The 20,359-nt window shown below is 44.0% G+C and overlaps 1 protein-coding gene across 1 annotated transcript in view; it reads left to right on the top strand.

The window, feature by feature from the left end:
* Nucleotides 1-8,362, top strand: part of Cd84 (CD84 molecule) — a 34,829-nt gene extending 26,467 nt beyond the window's left edge. Inside the window, exons 5-9 of the mRNA XM_038349320.1 lie at nt 86-223; nt 3,892-3,983; nt 4,896-4,958; nt 6,087-6,152; nt 6,711-8,362. Of these exons, the coding sequence (XP_038205248.1) occupies nt 86-223; nt 3,892-3,983; nt 4,896-4,958; nt 6,087-6,152 (359 nt within the window). The 3' untranslated portion in view covers nt 6,711-8,362. The remainder of the gene's footprint in view (nt 1-85; nt 224-3,891; nt 3,984-4,895; nt 4,959-6,086; nt 6,153-6,710) is intronic.
* The last annotated feature ends 11,997 nt before the right edge of the window (nt 8,363-20,359 follow it).

Below are 20,359 nucleotides of genomic sequence, written 5' to 3'. Positions count from 1 at the left end.
ATGGCCATGAATGTAGACAAACCTGCACAGAATCTTTTAGCCCTGTCTTCTGATAGCCAAGACTCACAACGATTTCTCTTTCCAGACATTTCCAGCTCCCTCCTCCGCCATGCTGTGTTGCCAAGTGGAGTGGCTGTTGCTCTCCCTCTGCTTTTTCTCATTCCACTTCCAGTATTTCTGTTCTATTTTTACAAGAGAAGGCGCGATGGGACTGACCTGGAAGGTAAAATGTGAGAATGGGCTTTCTTTCTCCCCAGGAGTGAGGTCATTTATTTAGCCAGGATGGAGTGGAGGGTATCATTTTGGAAACCGTAGTGGTAAAGCCAAAGAAGCATTTGCCAGTCTTGTTTGTTTCTACTAGAGCTGCCTCAGAGCTGATGGGGATGACAAGGGTCTCTGGTTGGGGTTTCTGATCTGCCATAGGGTTGTAGAACCATAAGGCTAAAAAAAGCTTAAGTAGTATTTTAGAGAAGGAGGTGGCAAGAAGTTAAAGGACAAAACTCATTGGCTGAGAAGTTATTATAGTGGAGACAGGTGCCAACACTGACGGTAATGGTTGATATTCCTGAGACAATACCTTGTGAAGGCTAAAGGCTTCTAATCTGAAGGATATCAATTATGCCAGAAGGCTAAGTAAACATGGGCCCGAAAGAATGGGAGTTCTTTGGGTGAACTGACCCACGAGGGGTAATAACTGGGAAATTCAGCCCGCGTGCTCTTCAAAAGGAATCCATCCCTCAGAGGCCGGTTCGCTTTATCTAGCTGATCTGTACATATACATATGTATATATCTATATGTATGTGTGTGTGTATATATATATGTTATAGATAGATACGTAGATATATAGATATAGATCCTCCCGGTTATTAAAGACCTGGAGGACTGTGTCTCATAAAGTGAGGAAGGAGTCTGGGATCCCTCGTCTAGTTTTTGAAGGTTTTATCTAATATCCAGAGGGGCTTGGTGCACATATGCATCCAAATGGTGCAAAGGTATCCATTAGCCACATTGGGAAGGGAAGAATGTTCTCTGAAGAGAGGATGACTTTTCATTCTTCCCTGGATTCCCTATATGAAGCTCTTAAGATTGTGTGAGGGGGAAAGACCTGGGTAAGGAAAGATGGCGGTTAGAGAGAACTCCACATGTAGAGAGGGAGGAGTGAGGGGAGGAAGCAGAGCTGCTAGACAGAGTGGCTGGTGAGTAGGGACTTGAGTGCAACACAGGAAAGGTGACCAAAGGTGTCACCTGTGGTTGAGTGTTGGAGCGTGGTCCAGGAATGAAGTCCTGTGAGGAGAACTCTCAGTGCTTGGGAGAAAACTTCAAGGAAACAAGAGCCTTGTGACCCCAGTTTCTTCCATTCTTGGAATGTGTTCTTGTGCTCCTCCCTGGAGTAGGGGATGGGAGGGTGTTTACTTCAGGTCATTCTTCACAACTGGTTGTTATTATTTGTTTATTTGCCTCTTTGGAAAAGATGATCTTGCCACATGCGCCTTGTCCTTGGGATTGTACACTTCACTCAGGTGACTTTTCTTAACCCTCAGAGTACAAACTGTCTGATGCTCTGAATAATGCTGGCTATTGCTTGAGACTTCAATCTGCCTCATTTTTAGGCTCTATGCTCCCAGGTCTCACACCTTTAGAGGGTGGATCAGTTGGCTTGAAAGGAGATGAACTAGTCTGAGACAATCTAGGAAGACACAGCCAACATCCCTCTTGCAGCTTAAGGACTATGATGAGGCCATGAAGCTTAAATATAGGAGACCTATGTCCTTACCTAAATTATAACAAAAGAGATTGAATTTTAATTCTCAGTTTTACAGCAGTGTAATGAGGTGACTAGCATTCTTGACCTGAGAGTGGATATTAAGGGTCGAGTTTTATTACAAAGTAAAACTAGGGGAGATATTTTTCTTTTGATAACCTGTGATTCAAATTTGAACCACTTCTTCAGAATACATCTCAGGGCTAAGTCTGAGGGAATAATGGGCATGAGACCCATCATGTGGGCCTTACCAGAGGTGAAGTTTTTACCCAGAATGAACCATTTGAGGGAGCAACAGAACCCTAGTGTCAAGGACAACACCTGGCTACATTGCGCTATCTCCATGGAGATGTGCTTGTAAGCTAAGGTGTCACTCTAGAACAGAGACTCTCGGACTGGGGAGATAATGGCTCGGTCGGTCACTAAAAGGCTAGGCTTACAACCAAAAATATAAGAGACTAGAGACTCTCCTGGTGCATGGAGACTAAATTTGGTTTCACTCAACAGTCAAATCTCTCCAGCTGATGAAGTCAAAGCAACCCCAAAGGTAAAATTTTACAGTGTCACACTTGCTGCGGATTGGTCAGAAGGGAAAGGAGAGGACTCACCATCCAGGAGAAACCTAGGTGACTTATGGACCTTTTGGATTAGGAAGTATTGCCAGGAGCCAGAAATTATCAGCAAAAGCACTATCAACCACTCGCTCTGTTCCCACCTGCTCTGGCGAGCAACAGCAATGCTTGAATGGGGGGAAAGAGTGAGAAAGGAGAGGATAGGCCAAACCCTCACAATACATGCACATTCACCATGGACAAACGCTGCTGCCAACTGCGCTACACCTTGAGAGAGAAGTGGCCCTTCATTCTTACAAACTATAACGGCGGGGGGGGGGGGGGGGGGGCTGTTCTTTTTTTCCTTTCCTTGAGTCCTACCAAAGTAGACCCTTGACGTATTAGTTACTTTTCTCATTACTGCGACAAAATACATGGAATTCCATCTTGACTATTATTTGACCAGTTATTTTAGCTCTCTAAGATTCCATTTCCTCAGCTGTGAGATAGCCATAAAAATGGGTTTACTGTATATACTTATTAAGGAGATTACACACATGTAATAGTCAGCCTGGCCCCTGGTACTAGGTAAATATTAGTTCCTGTGTGTATAATTGGCAGGCCTGAGTATGGTTTAGAGGAGGCATTCTAAGGGAAAGGTTTTGTGACATGCATCATAACTCAATCAGATTTACAGAAGGGAATGTCATCATCCCTCAGGCTTGATCTCCATGTTTACTCAAAGAAACATCTTTCTCTTTCTCACAGCCGAGAGAGTAAGGAGAGATAGAGATAGAGAGACAGAGACAGAGAAATGGGGACAGACTATTCGTTGCACCCACGAATAAAATTGAGAGCATTTTGTCCGACTCTCTTACTGAGTCTGGGGCAGAGACCAGACTAGCTCTAAACTACTGAGCCCTGGGATAATCTCAGATCTGACCCATCATTTGTACCTATTTTGGTGTCCTGTAATAAGAAGGCACAAAATCCTGGCTATCTCTTTTCAGCTTGACCCTAAAACACTGTGTTGATACTAAACAAAAAGATTAATGCCTCATTAAGGATCTATGTACCCTTCCTTTGTTTCTCTGGGGCCTCCCATGGAGCCTGGCACAAACAAAAAGCTTAATAGATGCTTAATTATCTCATGAATGCTTGTGGTTATAGTCAACTATGCACCAGGATAATAAAGCACTGAGTATAATTAGAATCAGTCAGTTTAAACAACCGAGACCCTGACATAGAAAGTCCACTAGTCATGCACGGTCATCAATGCCAGAGCTACCTTTGAATTACATACAGGACTGAGAAGAGTCTCTTTAGGCTAAATTGGACCTCAGGAATAAAAAAGAATTCCCACTGGGATTTTGGTGAGATTTGAATGAGATGTGTCCTATCACACATGTTATTCTTGGGATGGAAAGACCATCTGGTCCAAGCACCCTTCTCTGTAGGGTGGGGGCCATTTAACATCTGGGTTTTATTTCTTTATCACAGAAAGATAAAATAAGGCTAAACAGTCTCTAAAACCCTGTCTGCCTTTCACAGACTATTGTTCTGTTTATTTGTGGCAGGTGATATCTCAAAGGAAACAGCATACTCTGAAGTTTCAAGAAATGCTCATTCCATGGAGTCCAGAATCTATGATGAAATCCCTGAGGCCAAGGTGAGCTGATGCTACTCTTGAATGCATCCTACCACTATCTGCAGAATAGGAGTCTTGGGCCAAACAATTGTCTGCTGTTTGCCATTGCATAGTAAGAAGCTACAGCCAAGAATCTGGAGGGACCAGCCAAGAGACACTATGCTAAGGCAATGATGTCATGGATCTCCCCATGAAAGCAAGCATAATCCATTTTCTCCTCATGGCAGCTTCCGTGGTATAAAACCCAGAGCTTCACATGAAGGAGTAGCCATGGCTTAGATGTGATTTGTGTCTAAGAAGCTCTCCCTGATGGGATTAAACAACGAAGGATGCTGTTGGGTTCCGACAGGGCAAAGTCATTGCTAAGGTTGTTCCAAGGATGTATAACTAAAGATGGACACCCTGGAACTACACTAGCTGGTCTATCCGAAGCTTGTTTTCTCAGACTCTTTATTCACTCTAACCCACACCTTTTGCCTTTGGTCTGCCTGCCTGTGCCTCGCCTCCACAAAGCTCACCTTCAGTGCCTACACAAGCCTGTTCCCTTGGAGTCTGCCAAGGACCAAAGGGAGACACTCAGGCTTCCCTGGTTAGTCTGTCCCTCCGCTTGAACTGTCAGGGATATGAATAGAGATTCACATAACTCACAGAAAGCTAAACTCCCAACTGAGCAAGACTCAGTCTAAACTACACAGAACCGTCCTTTTGGCTCTTGAAGGTTTTTTTTTGCTACAAGGCTGTACCCATCTGCCACCCATCATCCTTATCTCTACCTGATCCAAAGTTGGATGGAACAAGAGCTGATGCCAAAAAAAGGAGGCTACCCAGTAAAGTGGGATCAGAAATGGGTGCTGGAGAGAGCAGAATTAGGAAGGGAGATTCTTACGGGTTGTCTTCTGCGTTCTCACCGAGGGGAAAATACCTCTTTTCCAGGTGCTGCCCCGCAAGGAAGAGCCAACGAACACCATTTACTCCTCAGTGCAGCCTTCTGAAAAGGTAAATCCTGTGTAGCTTTTTAACTCTCTTTTTCCACTTGTTCTGCCTACCATGGTGAATCCCATCCACTAATATTTGATTGCAAGCTCAAGTCTTCTCAAGCCAATGAGAAAGTTGCTCCTAGCATCCTAAGTACTAGGTCACACGAGACGTTAGTGGTGATGAGATGCTGGCAGTTCCTTGTCTTTATGTGGAGGTGAAAATGGAATCGTTGGAAACGGAACGAACTAAGGCTGAACTGGAAACAAAGCAGCCTGGATGTTGCTTGAAGCCTAACAATCAAAACCAATGTCAAATACCCCTATTCCCTTCTTGATGGCGCAAATCACAAACAATCCCACACCAGTTTGGAATTATGATTAATAGAATGGTTATTTATTTAAAGGGGAAAAACTTACAGATCACCGTCCCAGACAACAGCCCTCTGCGCAATCAGGAAGGGAGCCGCGGAGCCGGAAGCCAGAGACTGAGCGGAGGGAAGTGGCCGCACTTTTAAAAAGAGAGACCACGCCCCAATGGGCTGGTATCTCAGCGGCTATTGGCTGAAGGAGCAGAAGGAGCTCCTGCAACACCTTCTACTTACCTTTTCTGGGTTAGGAAGTTCCCTGAAGTTCCCAAATGGGGTGGCTGGAGCTATAGTGACATTTCATTTGTATTTTAATAAATAAAGCTTGTTGAAGATCAGCCACCCTGGTCAGTCATACAGACCACGCAATGGTGGCACACACCTTTAGTCCCAGTAGCCACACTAGTTAGCCATAGAAGCTGGGAGGCAGTGGTGCACACCCTTAACCCCAGCATGAGAGAGGAATAAAAGGCGGGAGGAGACAGCTCTCAGGCCCAGTCTCATTCTGAGGATTCGTGAAAGCAGGATCACCATTTCTGTCTGAGTTAGAGGAAAGAACCAGTGACTGGCTGCTTTGTAATATCTGTCTCTGGGTTTTTATTATTTTAGCTATGTAGAACAAAGGGAAAGGGCTCACCCAAGGAAATAGCCTTGCTATCCCCATTTCCCCTAAGTACTGGCGAAATCTAAGATATCACCTGTTATTAACTACCTCCTGGGACTGGACTTAGCCAGCCACATCATCCAGCTAACATGTTTTCATATTTCCCTCTCTTACACAGGTGTGGAAAAACAACATGAAGGATGACAGACTTTCCAAGACTTTGGGTAATGAAATTGTCGTCTAGGTGAGCAGACAGCGTTCTCCCACCAGGAACTGAAGTTACAAGCAGCGATAGGACAGGTGTCCTGGAGACCAAGACTTTCTCTGGCTGTCCCATACCAGGGCTTTGCAACTCACCACCTCCAAACACACAGGCAGAGCAGGAAACCTTCTGTTATTGGGCATTACTTGTACCCAAATGGGCTTATGGACACTTGTCCTTACTTATCAAATCCTTTCTATGTAAGAAGCAAGACAGAGTCCCTAACATGGTACCTACCAAACTTCTTCACATCACAGAGCATAGAAAAGTTATTTTATGGCACACTGTGTTGGGAGCAGTGAGACCCCAGATCCTGAGTTTCTTGTAATCCCTGATCTGAGTGCCTACAGCTGCTCTGAGCACGAGACCTTCAGGAGTTCCTGATGGCAGGAGAGTGGTTTCTGGTGGGTTTGGCTGGGGCATGGCTATCTCTATATAATCTGCCCCTGAACACAATAAAGGGGGCATTCTTGGGGAATTCAAGGATGACCCCTGTCTCTGTCTCTCTGTCTGTGTGTGTCTGTGTATTTTAACCTCCAGCCCCTTGCCTGAAGCTCGGTAACTGGGTAAAAGCACACTGAATGCAGACACGGGGGCGCGGTGCGCAGCAACACTGGATGAAATCATCAAGATTGCTCACGTTTAAAGAAGACTGAAGATAGCTGGAATTATCAGGTCTAACTGCAGCATCACTGCCCGACAGCTGTGGGAAGATATCAATCAATATTGGACACTTGGATGTTCTGTGCAGACTCAACGTGCATAAGGAAACCTGATGCAAAGCCTCCACAGTTGCTACAAGAACCTTAAGCAACTTAGGAAAGGCATGCTTGGAGTATAAGTAACCCCTCACTTGAACGCATGGCATGGCAAGCCAAGTATAGGCTACCCCTTCTCATTCCTCAATTCAGGAGCCGTCATGCAGGACACAGCTGCTGAGTTGTGGCCCTAAGCCAGGCTGATATATTCTCTAGAGTACAGACTAGACTGCTGGAAATCTTCAGAAGCCTCATAAGATTTCCTGTCTGGCCAGGCTTGCCTTCCCTGTGTATTACTTCAGACAGCCTCAGTGAGAAGACACCATGCCCAAGAGCCTCACTCTCCAAAAGAAATTGGCCAGCTACATTTCTGACACCCTGAAGGAAGTGGGTGCAACTAAACCATCAAACCAAGAGATCTTGAGGACTGCAGAGTCATGCACATAAGAGGGAACCTAGGAAATGACATTGCAGATGGTGAAACTGGCTTCACCCCAGCTGCTGTTTCAGCTCAGACCGGCACAGGGTTCAAGCTAAGGAGGAGTTCCTTCACCCCAGCACTCCCCCCCCACACACACACACACAAGCTCAAAACCAGCTGCCAGTCATGAGGAAGAATTTCCGTCTGGACAGGGCAGCATGTGATCATTTGAGGCCATGGCTGTCTTTTGTGTCAACAATCCTTACCAGCTAAATCTCAAATGCCCAGGGATACCAGGCTCCACAGTAGGAATGAGCTGTATTTGGGTACAATAAAATTGTGTGTCCCACAAAGGTCCTGGGCACATTTGAAAGCGTGAGAGGTACTGCTAACTTGTCTTCTGAAAAGGTTAAACTGATTTTCGTTTTCAGTAAGTGTGCTGGTGTCCTTATACCCTCGCTCTGCCTATCTGACAGGTGAAATTTTTCTCCCATATGCCCAAATACTTACTGTTGATTGTATTCATTCTGTTTTGAAAATTTGTTGATATCTGTCGGGTCCCAAAGAAACCTGGGACAAATGGATAACTGAGTTGCCTGTTAGCATACCAAAGAGCACGCTGGCCAGGCCCACTCAGCCTGTGGCTCCTTTCTGCTCTTCCCACCCCACCCCCTAGCCTAACCCTCTCCAGCCCAGGGGCTTCACTTCCCTTCCCAGCCTCTGTTCCTCTCTCTCTCTCTCTCTCTTTCTCTCTCTCTCTCTCTCTCTCTCTCTCTCTCTCTCTCTCTCTCTCTCTCTGTCAGTCTTCCTTCTCTCTTGGTCCTCTTGGTCCTCCTCTCTCCTCTCTTCCACTCTCACTCTACCCCCTACCCCCTCTTTCTCTCCTTTCATGGTGTGGTCTATTCTGCTGGCTTTGTTCAATCTGCCACTTTCTCTCTCTGCTCTGGAATCCTTCAGACACCCCTGGCTATACACTCCCTCATGTCTACAATAAAACCTTATCTCTAACCATACCTAGGAGCAGTCAATGTCCTCATTTTCATTCAATACCTTCTGTTCATTTTCCTATTGGTTGTTTATAAAAGCTTTCCTGAATAACCTAAATGCCCCTTGACTGAAGAATGAATAAAGATGTGGTACCAAGGATGGCCCCAGCTAAGACCCTAAACAATAGAGGAGAGGGTACCCGAACTGCCCTTGCCCTGTACTCAGACTGATGAATATCTTAAATATTACCAAGGAACCTTTGTCCAGTCACTGATGGAAACAGAGGCAGAGACCTGCATGGGAGCACTGGACTGAGCTCCCAAAGTCCAGTTGAAGAGTGGAAGGAATGAGAATATAAGCAAAGTGGTCAAGACCATAATGGGTACACCCACTGAAACAGTTTACCTGAGCTAATGGGAGCTCACCAAACACCAGCCAGACTGGGAAGGAACAAGCATAGGACCAAACTAGTCCCACTGAATGAGGTTGACAGTTGCATGGCTGGGGCAGACTGAGAGGCCACTGGCAGTGACACCAAGATTTAGCCCTACTGCTTCTACTGTTTTTTGGGAACCTGTTCTCTTTGGATGGATGCCTTGCTCAGCCTAGATATAGTAGGGAGGGCCTTGGACCTTCCCCAAAGCGATGTCCCTTGCCTTCTCTGAGGAGTGGATGGGAGGTGGGGGAATGGGTAGAGAGAATGGGAGGAGGGGAAGGGAGTGGGAACTTGGATTGGGAATGTATAATGAAATTTAAGAATTTAAGTAAATTTATAATAAAAATTAAAAAAAGAAAATCACTCATACACCAACCATGAAGGAAAAACGACTCTTGTTGACATTTGATGCAAGTTCTTTCATGTACAAGAAGGTGTACTATTTTTTAATTAACAATGTATTTTAAGTATTTTCTGCGTATTAAGTTTTATCCTAAAACTTGACTATGAATCACTTGGTTGTGTCTATACACTGTAATAAATTGATCTATTTCCATTTTTGGACTTCAAAAAAATGAAAAAAAGATGTGGTATATTTACACAATGAAGTACTACACAGTGAAAAAAATGATGTCTTGAAATTTGCGGGCAAATGGATGGGTCTAGAAAACGTCATATTGAATGAGGTAACCCAGACCCAGAAAGACAAATATAATATAAACTCTCTCATAAGTGGCTTTTAGACATAAAGCAAAGATAAACCAGCCTACAATTCACAACCCCAGAGAACCTAGACAACAAAGAGAACCCTAAGAGAGACATACATGAGTCTAATCTACATGGGAAGTAGAAAAAGACAAGATCTCCTGAGTAAATTGGGAGCATGGGGACCATGGAAGAGAGTAGAAGGGAAAGGGGGAGGAAGGGAGGAGAGTAGAGAAAAATATATAGCTCAATAAAAACAAAGGCTTTTCTGATAAGAATTCTCAGTATTTGGAGGAGACAGCATTCAGAATGCTTGAAATTTTCAAAGAACAAATTTAATAAAGGCTCTAAAAAGGAGAAGAGGAGGCGAAGGAGGAAAAGAAAGGAAATTGTGCATCCCCATGAATGGATCCCTAGAGTATTCTAGCACCAATTACTGTTTCCAGGGCTGCAAGACCCAAAATGTATCTTTTTATCATTATATCTTGCCCTTATCTAGCTAAAGAGACAATTCCAGAACTGACACTAACTACATCTAAGTCCTAAACTGTGCCATGAGCTAGGACAGAAAAGTTCTAATGGAGGTACAAGGCTAAGGCCAGACCTCAACACAGAAGGGAATGTGCTAGAAAAGGCAGAAGATAGGGGGACTCCAAGTGAGGGAAGCAGGAAAACTAACCAGAGGTCTGCCCCCTGTGGGATGCATTCTGGGTACCTCCTCAGGTACATCACACCTATTCTCTAGCTCATTTTTCATTGCTAACGCAGTGCCTCAGGCAGGATGTATGCCCCTACCCCTGTCTGTTTATATGCCCTCCAATTCCCACCTCAAATGGTACCTACCTCCTCTATGCTCCTGGTATGAGCAGCTAAAATTTTGTACTTTTTCTCCCCCTGTTGGCCCTTTTTTTACTTTAACTTATTTCATTTTGACTTACAGAAGTAATTCTTATTCCTCTGTGTGTCTGACACAATTTTTAAAAACTCCGTTACTTTTATTTATTACTTAATTTCCATCTGCATTTGCCACATCCCAACATAACACATTGTAGCCTATGTGAGAGCAATAAATGCTGCCGAATAGAAACCCCAGGGAGGAGTCAGTTCAGAAGGCACATGCTGGAAGCAGAGATCGATAGAAGCCAAGAGGCACCACACATTAGTCATGAAGATGCAGAATCAGCTAGTGCCTTAGTGGAAGGGCATTTGGAGAGAAAAGAATCTCTGACCGGCCAACTAAGAGGCCAGCTAAAGCCAAGTGTGGTGATGAACGCCTATAATCCCAGCACTGAGGAGGCAAAGGCACCTTCAACTATACAACCAGTCCAAGGCCAGCCTGGGCTAATGAGACACCCGTCTAAAAACAAAAACAAATACCACTTATATTTTCACGGGAACATGGCCTCCACACTAGGTCAGTTGAAGTGGTGAACTGGGCATGAAGAGACAGTGCCCTGGAGAGTACACATAAAAAGGAATAAAGACACTTGGTCATAAAGGATGGAGACAAGTCAGAGTTTCTCAAAATCACTCCTCAGCCTGCAATCTAGCTGAGGAGTCTTGGACAGACCTCCTCCAACTTGCCTCCTTCCCCTGATGAGCTCACTCAAGTTCCCAGCATCTTAAAGCTCTGCTGTGTAGTTCTACATCTAAAAGACCAGAGGCAAGAGTTTTCTAGGCATTCTACAAGTGATGTGGGAGAGTCTTTTGTTTGTGTTGATTTCATTGGTTAATAAAGAAACTGCCTTGGCCCATTTGATAGGCTAGCCCTTAGGTGGATGGAGTAGGCAGAACAGAATGCTGAGAAGAAGGGAAGTTAGTCAGACGCCATACCTCTCCTCTCTGAGACAGACGCCATGGAGCCAGCCGCCAGGTCATACATGCTGAATCTTTCCCGGTAAGCCACCACCTTGTGGTGATATACACATTACTAAATATGGATTAAAGCAAGATGTGAGAATTAGCTAATAAGAGGCTAGAGCTAATGGGCCAAGCAGTGTTTAAAAGAATACAATTTGTGTGTTGTTATTTCAGTGCATAAGCTAGCCAGGCAGCCGGGAGCCGGACGGGAATGCAGCCCAACGCCCCCATCACCACATATAAGACCAGTTTTGCTTGAAGCATGTTAATTCTTTAGGTGGCCTTTGGACTCAGAACCAGCCTTCATTTGTTTCTTTTTTAGGAATCTTGTGATTTAGGAAGATATAAGCTATTCACTCCCTTCTTAGGACTCAATTCTCAGATTCTTCTGAAAAAAAAAAGGAGTTATATTATTTTCCCATTTCAGTGTTTCTAAATTAACTATATTATGGCCAATATGTCCATAAAAATCAAAGTATTCTTTCAAAAGAATAGGATCTCTTAGTAGCCACAATGTGTGTGCCCCCTCACACACACACACACACACACAAAATTGAGACAGGAGGAGGTCTGTCTAACACAGTGCCCTCTAGTGGAAAGTGCTGGTGAGGCAGGATGATCCCTTTTCACAAACACAGGGCTTCATCAGTGGCTCAAAGTAAATGAAAAGTTACAACTCATGCTCCCCAAAGAGTGGGGAAATGGAGCTATTTAAAGTATTTTTAATAAAAAAGTCCATAAAACTAGTCATCACAAGAGAAGAGCCTGGCTGGGCGTCCCCGGAAAACGTCTACAAGCATGGAGAAGGGTGTGGTCTGGGCTATGTCAACACAGACCAGTCTTAGCTAAAACCTAGTGAGAAGAAACTATTTAACCAGAGCTTCTTCCAAATTTATGCCTATTTTCTGTTTGACTTTTTCCTTAATTTCCCTTGATTTGTACGACGGTGCTCGCCTTTAATCCCAGCACTCAGGAAGCAAAGGCATATGGATCTCTGTGAGTTTGAGGCCAGACTGACTAGTCTACAGAACTAGTTCCAGGACTGTGAGGGCTGTTACACAGATAAACCCTGTCTCAAAAAGCAAAAACACACCAACAAAAAAAAAAAAAAAAAAGACTACTTGGATAATTTTCTAAAGAGCATAGTCTCTACTTGGTATAAATGAAGCCTGAAAAACAAACAGGAGAAAACGTGAGTGGTCAGAAATGTGGGCTCTGACACCGTAGCACCTAAATCTAAAACCTAGTTTCCTAGTGGCCTTAGAGCAAGAACCAGAGCTTCCTGTACCTCGGGTTGCCCTTCTGTAAAATGGAAGTAGCTAACAGTACCTTAGCCAGGATGACTATGAGCATTAAGTGAGGTGTCACTATAAGAATATGCCAGAACACAATAAAGTCCTGGGTCCTTTTAACTGAGTCCTTGGAACTAATGCTATTTTGTTTCAGACCCATCTTTTCCTTCTCTCATCCACATACACCAGTCCATTCACCTACTACCATACCTGTCTCCTCAAAGAGACAGAAGGGACGAGGGCTATATCTAAATAATAACTAAAGTGAAACGGAGAGCTCCTGCAGGACAAAGAGTTTGTAACAGTTCGCCAGAGGCTTGCTTTGCATGGTAGCCGTTACTACGTTGTATACTGTTGTCAATATAACAGCCCTGGAAAGTAGACATTATTTCTTCTAGTTTGCATTAAGACTAAGGAGATTAAAAATGTTGACAATATCAGAGAGCTGGGAACTCTGGAGTTCAATGTGAGATTTCATACATTTGCGCCCTGACGCACAGCCTCTATTTACCTGCTGTGGATTCCCAGTGCTTGACCCGTGGCCCCAGACATAGCACACATCTGGCATTTTTGCATAAATAGATGGATCACCAAACATCTGTTGAATGAATACTTGTATAGACTATTATTTTAAAGCTGCTAAAAGTAGTTCAATGCAAATACACTGAGATGTTAATTCCATTGTAGTGTAGTCAACCACACAACTTTTCAGTTGGCAAGGCCAACAAACTAAAGAAGTTTGCATAGAGGTCTTTGGTTGCATCTGAACAGAACTGCTTTCATATTAAACTAGGGATCGTAGTCATGCATGTTTCCGGTGAGTTTTTACAAAATGAGGGAGCAGCGTGTACTTCCACCATTAACATCGTAAGAATTAACAGGAAGAGAAGAGGAATATGTAGGATTCCACTGCACGACTTAATGCTCGCTAGTATGAGAAACCTTTGAAATTTTTCCAAAATACATTGAAGTGTTAAGATATTTTGACAAATGAAAGTTAGTAGAAGTCTTGACCTCTAACCCGAGGAAGTAAAATAATGAGCAGAGTATTATCTAGAGGCTTTCAGACCTTGAAATATTTACTTTAATAATTCATGAATAAATTTGTGATGGTAGTGAACATTTGCTGGCTGGTGGTCTGGTCTGTTCTCAACAGCCCTATACAAGTCTCTGAGTATAGGAGGGTCCACTCTCTGACCTAAACATGGCTGTGTCTTTGAAAATGAGAAACTGAGACATGCCTTTTTTCTTATAGGTTATCTGTCACTTCTTAAACATGCGCCAGTCTCAACCCTTTCATCTCATCTTATTCATGTTTATTTCCAACCCTGATCTTCTTGTAGATGTCAAAAATCACCTCTAACTTCATGTGCCCCCAGTTGAGCGGAGTCTTTCCTGACCTCTCACCTTGCTGTCCTGTTTCCCCTGTGCTAGGCAATGGTCCACTGTCAGCATAAAGACTAACATTTATTCAGTTCATGGTATGTGCCATGCCCTGTGCTCTTCGGCACAGAACTCACTTAAAGCTCTTGAGAAACAATGAAACCATCTGCTTTCTGAAGTAGATACATCACCCCATGTCATGGATTAAGAAGCTGAGAGTCACAGAAAGACTAAGTCACCCGTTTAACTGAATAGGCAAAAATCTCGACCCTTCTATCTTCCTGCACCACAGTTCCCCTTTGTATCCAGTCATCCCAGCTCCTCCGTGTGACTCATCTCAAGCTCATCCTCCTCATCTACCTAATTCTGCTGGCCTTGTCATGTGCTGCCGGCAACATCACACATGAAAAGCAATGACGTAATTTCCTCTTTCCTTACTGGACTTCACTCCCCCAAAATATTGGTGTCCTGCTGCTGCCTGGTTCCAATGACACAAAATTGTCATGGATCCGGGAACTGCCAAATTTTGTCCCTACCCTAACACACACTTTTTCTGTCTGTCCTGAGAGTCAGTCTCAGTATCTCCTCTTTGTTGTTCCTCCTAAATTCCCCAACCAAAGCTAATTATTTATCACTCTGTTTTACTTCTATAGTATTTCATACCTAAGTGCATAGTGGCAGCACACACCACATCCTGTGGTGATTATGTGCTGTTAGATCTTCTTAACAATCGCTCTGACTGATCAGAAACCTATCTTACTCCATTGCTTAGTTCTCTGGGCTTAATGAATATTAAATTCTCAAGATGATTTTTTTTTGTTAGGTTAGTTCATTACGAACAAGAAGATCATGCAGAACGATAATAGACATCCACTAAACCTGTCTCAGGAGTTAGTAACACAGCGTCTGTCTTCTCTTCACGTCGCCTGTTAGCTCCCTCGTTTGTAAATTTCCTTATCTAAACGTTTCACATTGTGTATAAGACATTGGACTACAGGCTCCATTTCATCAGGTAAGCACAATAAAGCCTGGTTTTCAAATGCATCTTTTCATTTGTCTGACTCTTTTTTTCAAGGAAAGAAGAAATGCGCTAGCTGAAACGACAAAAGACAGTCGGTGTCGCACAAGTCCTCCGCAGTCTGAAACCCCAAAATACTTAGAATTTGAGACTAGGGAGCTGGAGAGTTGTCACTCATAGCACCAAGTGGAAGAAAGGAACTAAGGCACGGGATAGAAAAAGACAACGAGGCTGTGATTCCCATCAAACCTTCAGGACCTGAGGATGTGTTCTTAACGGGAAATGGCTGTGTCCCTTCTCTCTCCCTTTTATTTTGTAATTATTATATTTTATTTATTGTATAAGGAGAGGCACACACGCATGCCACCGTGCATGTAGAAATCAGAAACATCTCATGGGGGTCGGTGGTCTCCTTCCACCATATGGGCTCCCAAGGATTGAACTAAAGTCATCGGGCTTGACATCAAATGCCTTTGCCCCATTGAGCTATTTTGTTAGACACACATGCCTTGTGTATTTATTTCCCTTGTATGATTTGGCTTTCCATACATTCACTGAAATAGATCAAATCCATGAGTATACTCTACACTATACAAGGGTTGTGTGACGCTTCCTGGGGAGATATGCAAAAACGTCCCTTCCAGATGTGCAATAGTGCAACCAGATAGTGCAATGGTAACAAACAAAGAACCTACTCCATCCAAGTTTAGTTTGGTGAGGAAACAAATTTACTGGGAATACTTTCAGCTGTACAGGTGATGGCTTACTTATGAGTCAGCATAGGTGACTCAAGGGAAGATGGCCACATCTCTGAAAAGCCCACACAGCATGGCTGACAAGAAACCTGCATCGCTAAAGTCCCATGAACAGCTTGCAGGAAGCTCCACTGAGGAGTCTCCTTCCCTACCACAGCTGTTCGCTGCTTTTGTAAACTTGGTGATGGGTTTCCTGGGTGGTGAAAGTTTTTATGAGCTTCCTAAGCCTTGAAAGTTGCTTATCTTCTTGATGAGTTTCCTGAGTCTTGTGAGCCTTCCCCCCTCCCTCCAGGAAGAAATATTTCAATTCAAAGGAAACAACTATACAACAACTCCACCCCTTCCTCCAGCTGCTACATTCTTTCTCCCCTCTCTTCTACAAGGTTTCTTGAGAGAGTGGTAATAGTTTCTGGATAGTCCCTTCTGTTTATGGCAGAGTGCTGTGGCACTGTGTCCACAGCAAAAGCCACTTCTCAGTATTTTGACTGGTTTTCAACTTCTGCAGTAACTGCTACCTAGGAGGAAAAGGAAATTCTGCAGTAATGTGTGGGTATGAGCATAAATATTTAGAAGGCAAATTAAGAGGTACATAATACCTATTTCACAAAACAGTAACAGTGGCCTCCCTCAATCCTATAATCTCCCGGCCACAGTTTTACCCTGGTTTACCGTATCAGCTATGAGTTCTATCCTGTGAGGTGGGCCTCAAATTCAAGCAGAAAGCAGTTGGTTGTGCCTACATCAGCTGTGCCACTGTTGAACCAATGGCCTATGCTGACTGATGTGTCAATAGTATCGCACACAAGGTCCATAGCCAAGCAAGACTGTTGGTCACAATTCTCCTCAACAATCCTGCTATAGTTCCTTCAAGCACTACAAAAGCTTACCAACATGAAATGAGCTCCCAATTTAGTCCAAATTTGATTTCTTAACGTCCTGCAACTAAAGCATACAGTGTCTTCAGTTGTAGAAACTTAGCATCTAGTTCTAACATGTAGGTAACAGCAGCGACAATAACTTATACTTTATGGGGTCCTCTTGACCCTCCCTGGCCAATAATCATTCAAGAGGTAATCTACTCAGGGCACTCACATTCCTTTAACTCAACAACTTTGTGTTCCTAGAAGTGCCTTTTCTCTGCCCACACAGGGTGCATTCCTTTAAACTTTTCAACTACTATTTTTACTGTTCTTCCAGATGCTTTTCCAAATCTGTAAGATGCACAAAGTTTAACATTACATAACGAATCCTTTTAGAGAGGGTGGGCAGGGCCTCTAAAGGTCCATTGCTGTCTCTTCTAAACAAATGCTAATTGGTTTTGGAATTCAATCTAAAGGGATATTTTTAAAGTTAGAGATATAGCATAAAAAGTATCCCACATTTGTGTCAACTGTTTTGTTTTTCAAAACACAATTTAGGTATATGAATGGGGGCACCACATTATTTAGATATTTATCATCCATAATCATAATATTCCATATGTCATCCAGTATCTCATCCTGGGGAACTACACATCTCCCCAACCTTGATAGGCTCCATGGGTCTGGTTTGTGACGCTCTGCCCAGGGACAAGTAAAAGATCAAAGCTGTAATCCATCACACCCACTAATTGAGCCTGCTCCCTGGATCAAACAGGCTTCAGGCTGCTTCCCTGGCCTCCGCCTCCATCAATCAGCCCTGTCTTCTAACAGAACTCCATCCTGAACAATCTCTATTCCCAGTACCCTTTTCTGTAGGGGAAAAATGCACACAGTATACTGGGGGATAACTGCACAGTCCTAAGACAAGCTTTTCCACTTGCACTGATCTGTCGTTCACTCCTTCCTTCCTTCCCCCATTTTGTGAACCATTACTTGGGTTAAAAAGCCTTTGCCAAGCACAGCACTTGTCTACATTTGCTGTGGGGCAATAGACCCCATTACCTGCTTTCCTCTCTTTCTTATTCATTTATTTGTTTATGGGGGTGGATGCTGTGACATTGTGTTTGGGGGATGGAGAACAGAAGACAACTTTCAGGAGTCATTTCTCTCCTCCTACCATGTGGGTACCAAGAATAGACTTGGGCCTTTAGGCTTGGCAGTAAGCCCCTTTTACCAACCCAGCTTTCCCTTTTTCTATTCCCTTCCTAAATACCTCAGCAACCATATAGACACAATTTGTAGTCAGATCCATATGGCCTCTCTAATTTCATAAAGATCATAAAGCAACATCAGACTCAGCAAAGTCACTTGCCCTATACCAGTCCCAGGGTGCCTGCTGAGTCAATGTTTTCCTCTCTCCCGTGAACAGAGTCCCATCTGGCTTGCTCGCCTGGGCATCAAACACCTTGTCTTGCATACACAGTTCTCTTGACAATGTCTGTCATTCCTTTATTGTCTTCTATGCCTGATATTCACAGAGATCGCAGCCAGTGATAGTCAAGCATGCCTAATCATTCATATGAGCCAGTTCATTGGGATAGTTTCCCTTACATTACCTCAAACTAGGCAGCCTGTGTCTGAAAGGGGAAATCACTCAATTTCTCACTTCCAAAATGGCAAGTGGATCCCATCTTCCTCCCGCCATGTCCTGTGGCCTCCCAAGTCAGGCTTTGAAAAGTTCTTCTATTGCTTATTAAACTCTCCCGAGCTGAGGGAGTTTCAAGGCCAAATATCCCCCTGAGTAGTTCATTGTCTGGGCTGAGGAATTATTCAGGCTTCCATCTGCATACTGAGTCGTGGATTCTTCGCTCTTCTCTATTGTAAGTCAGGCCGGAAGGACACCGTCTCTCAGTTCTACTTCATCTCTCATTGTTTATTGTCTGATCCTTCTCACGGATCAAGATTTTTGGGTTCCAGCCTCTGTTTCTAGCCCAGGTCTAATGAACTCTCTTTCACTAACTAAAAGGAAAAACAGAATAGGAAAGCATCCTTCTTTTCCCTCCTTTCCTGCTAAATCAGAAGGCAGTGTGGAGGACAGCATCTGTGGGTCTCTTTTTTTTTGGAATTCCTCCCTTCTGTTGACAATTCCTTAGCCTCAGTTACATCTCTTATGGATCCGGCAGAGACCAAGTGTCTACTTCCATGACTTGCTTATAATCACATGCCCTGTGTGTCATTTCGGGGATTATAATGGGTTCTTTGGTCCATCAGTTACCTTGGGGGGCATTCCTGTACTTGAGCAACAGACCATACACATAAGGGGTATGCCAACCTTACCACACAGAGGAAGATAGTCACCCGGGTTTCCCCTCAGAGATGTTCAATTTCAATTTTAATCAGATCAGTTTTATTTATACCACACAACTGCCACTACAGCACGAAGGCACACTGTCCCATACCAATAGGAAAGAGTAATCATATCAGGATTGCCCCATGGATGCTCCGCCCACAGCTGGATCCGTCATTATTGCATGAGTCTCACCCATAGCAAGGAAGCAGGCAACTCCTCCTCTCAGATTCCTCTTTGTTTTGTTTGTCCCAGTTCAGGCACCAATTGTGACTTTTTTTTTCTGGAGAGATTTAAACAAGTATCTCTCTTCACCCCAGATTGATCATTGACAACAAAACAAAGAAACAGCCCACATAAAGTCTACATTAGTTCACTGGAGTTACCTACCTGCGCATGAGTGAGGTATTTGCATACCTGAAAAGCCCACTGCCAAAGCACAATCAATGACCTAATAGAAGGACCCACTTCTCAAATGTCCCACCACCCCTCTGCATCACCACACTGGAGACCAAGCCTCCAGAATACAAATCTTCTGGGGTCAGAACAACAGGAAGTCCTGAGCAACGCTATGAGCCAGCAGGATCTGCCTGACGTTACAGACGACAAGGCGAGCATTTTCTCAAATGCACAGACAGCTCATGATACAAGTCTCCCTAAGCTTTCTGAAGTTAAAATTATACAAAATATTTTTAAAATTTATTCTCTTATATATTACATCTCGACCACAGTTCTCCGCCTTCTTTCCCTCCCAACCCCCCCCCACACACACACACACACATTCCTCCTCGATTTCCCTTCAGAAAAGAGCAGGCCTCCCAGGGATATCAACATAGTATCTAGAGTTGCAACAAGACTAGACACCTCCCCTCATATTAAGACTGGACTATGTAACCCAGTAAGAGAAAAGGAATTCTAAGAGCAGGCAAAAGAGTCAGAGACAGTCCCCACTCCCACTGTTAGGAGTCCCACAAAAACACAAAGCTGCACAACCAGAACATATTTGTCATATGTTACATAACCACAACATGGGTCTAGATCAGTACCATGCAGGCTCCCTGATTGTCACTTCAGTCTCTGTGAGATGCTATGAGCCTAGGTAAGTTGTCTCTAGATTTTCTTGGGATGTTCTTGATCCCTCTGACGCCTGCATTCCTCCCCCGCCCCATCTTCCACAGGATTCCCTGAGTTCAGCCTAATTGTTTTTAGGTGGGGCAGGCCATCCAACCTCTGGTTCCTGGCTCTCCGGGCACTGTCAGGCATGGGCTCCCTCTCAGCAGCGTGGGTCTGAAGCTGGTCCAGTCATTGGTCGGCCACTCCCACCATCAGCACCACCTTTACTTCAACACAGACTGTAGGCAGGAAAT

This window comes from Arvicola amphibius, chromosome 12 (genome assembly GCF_903992535.2).
Source record: "Arvicola amphibius chromosome 12, mArvAmp1.2, whole genome shotgun sequence".
NCBI classification, from domain to species: Eukaryota; Metazoa; Chordata; class Mammalia; order Rodentia; family Cricetidae; genus Arvicola; species Arvicola amphibius.
The sequence above is the reverse complement of the archived record's forward strand: the minus strand, read 5'-3'. Positions and strand labels throughout refer to the sequence as shown.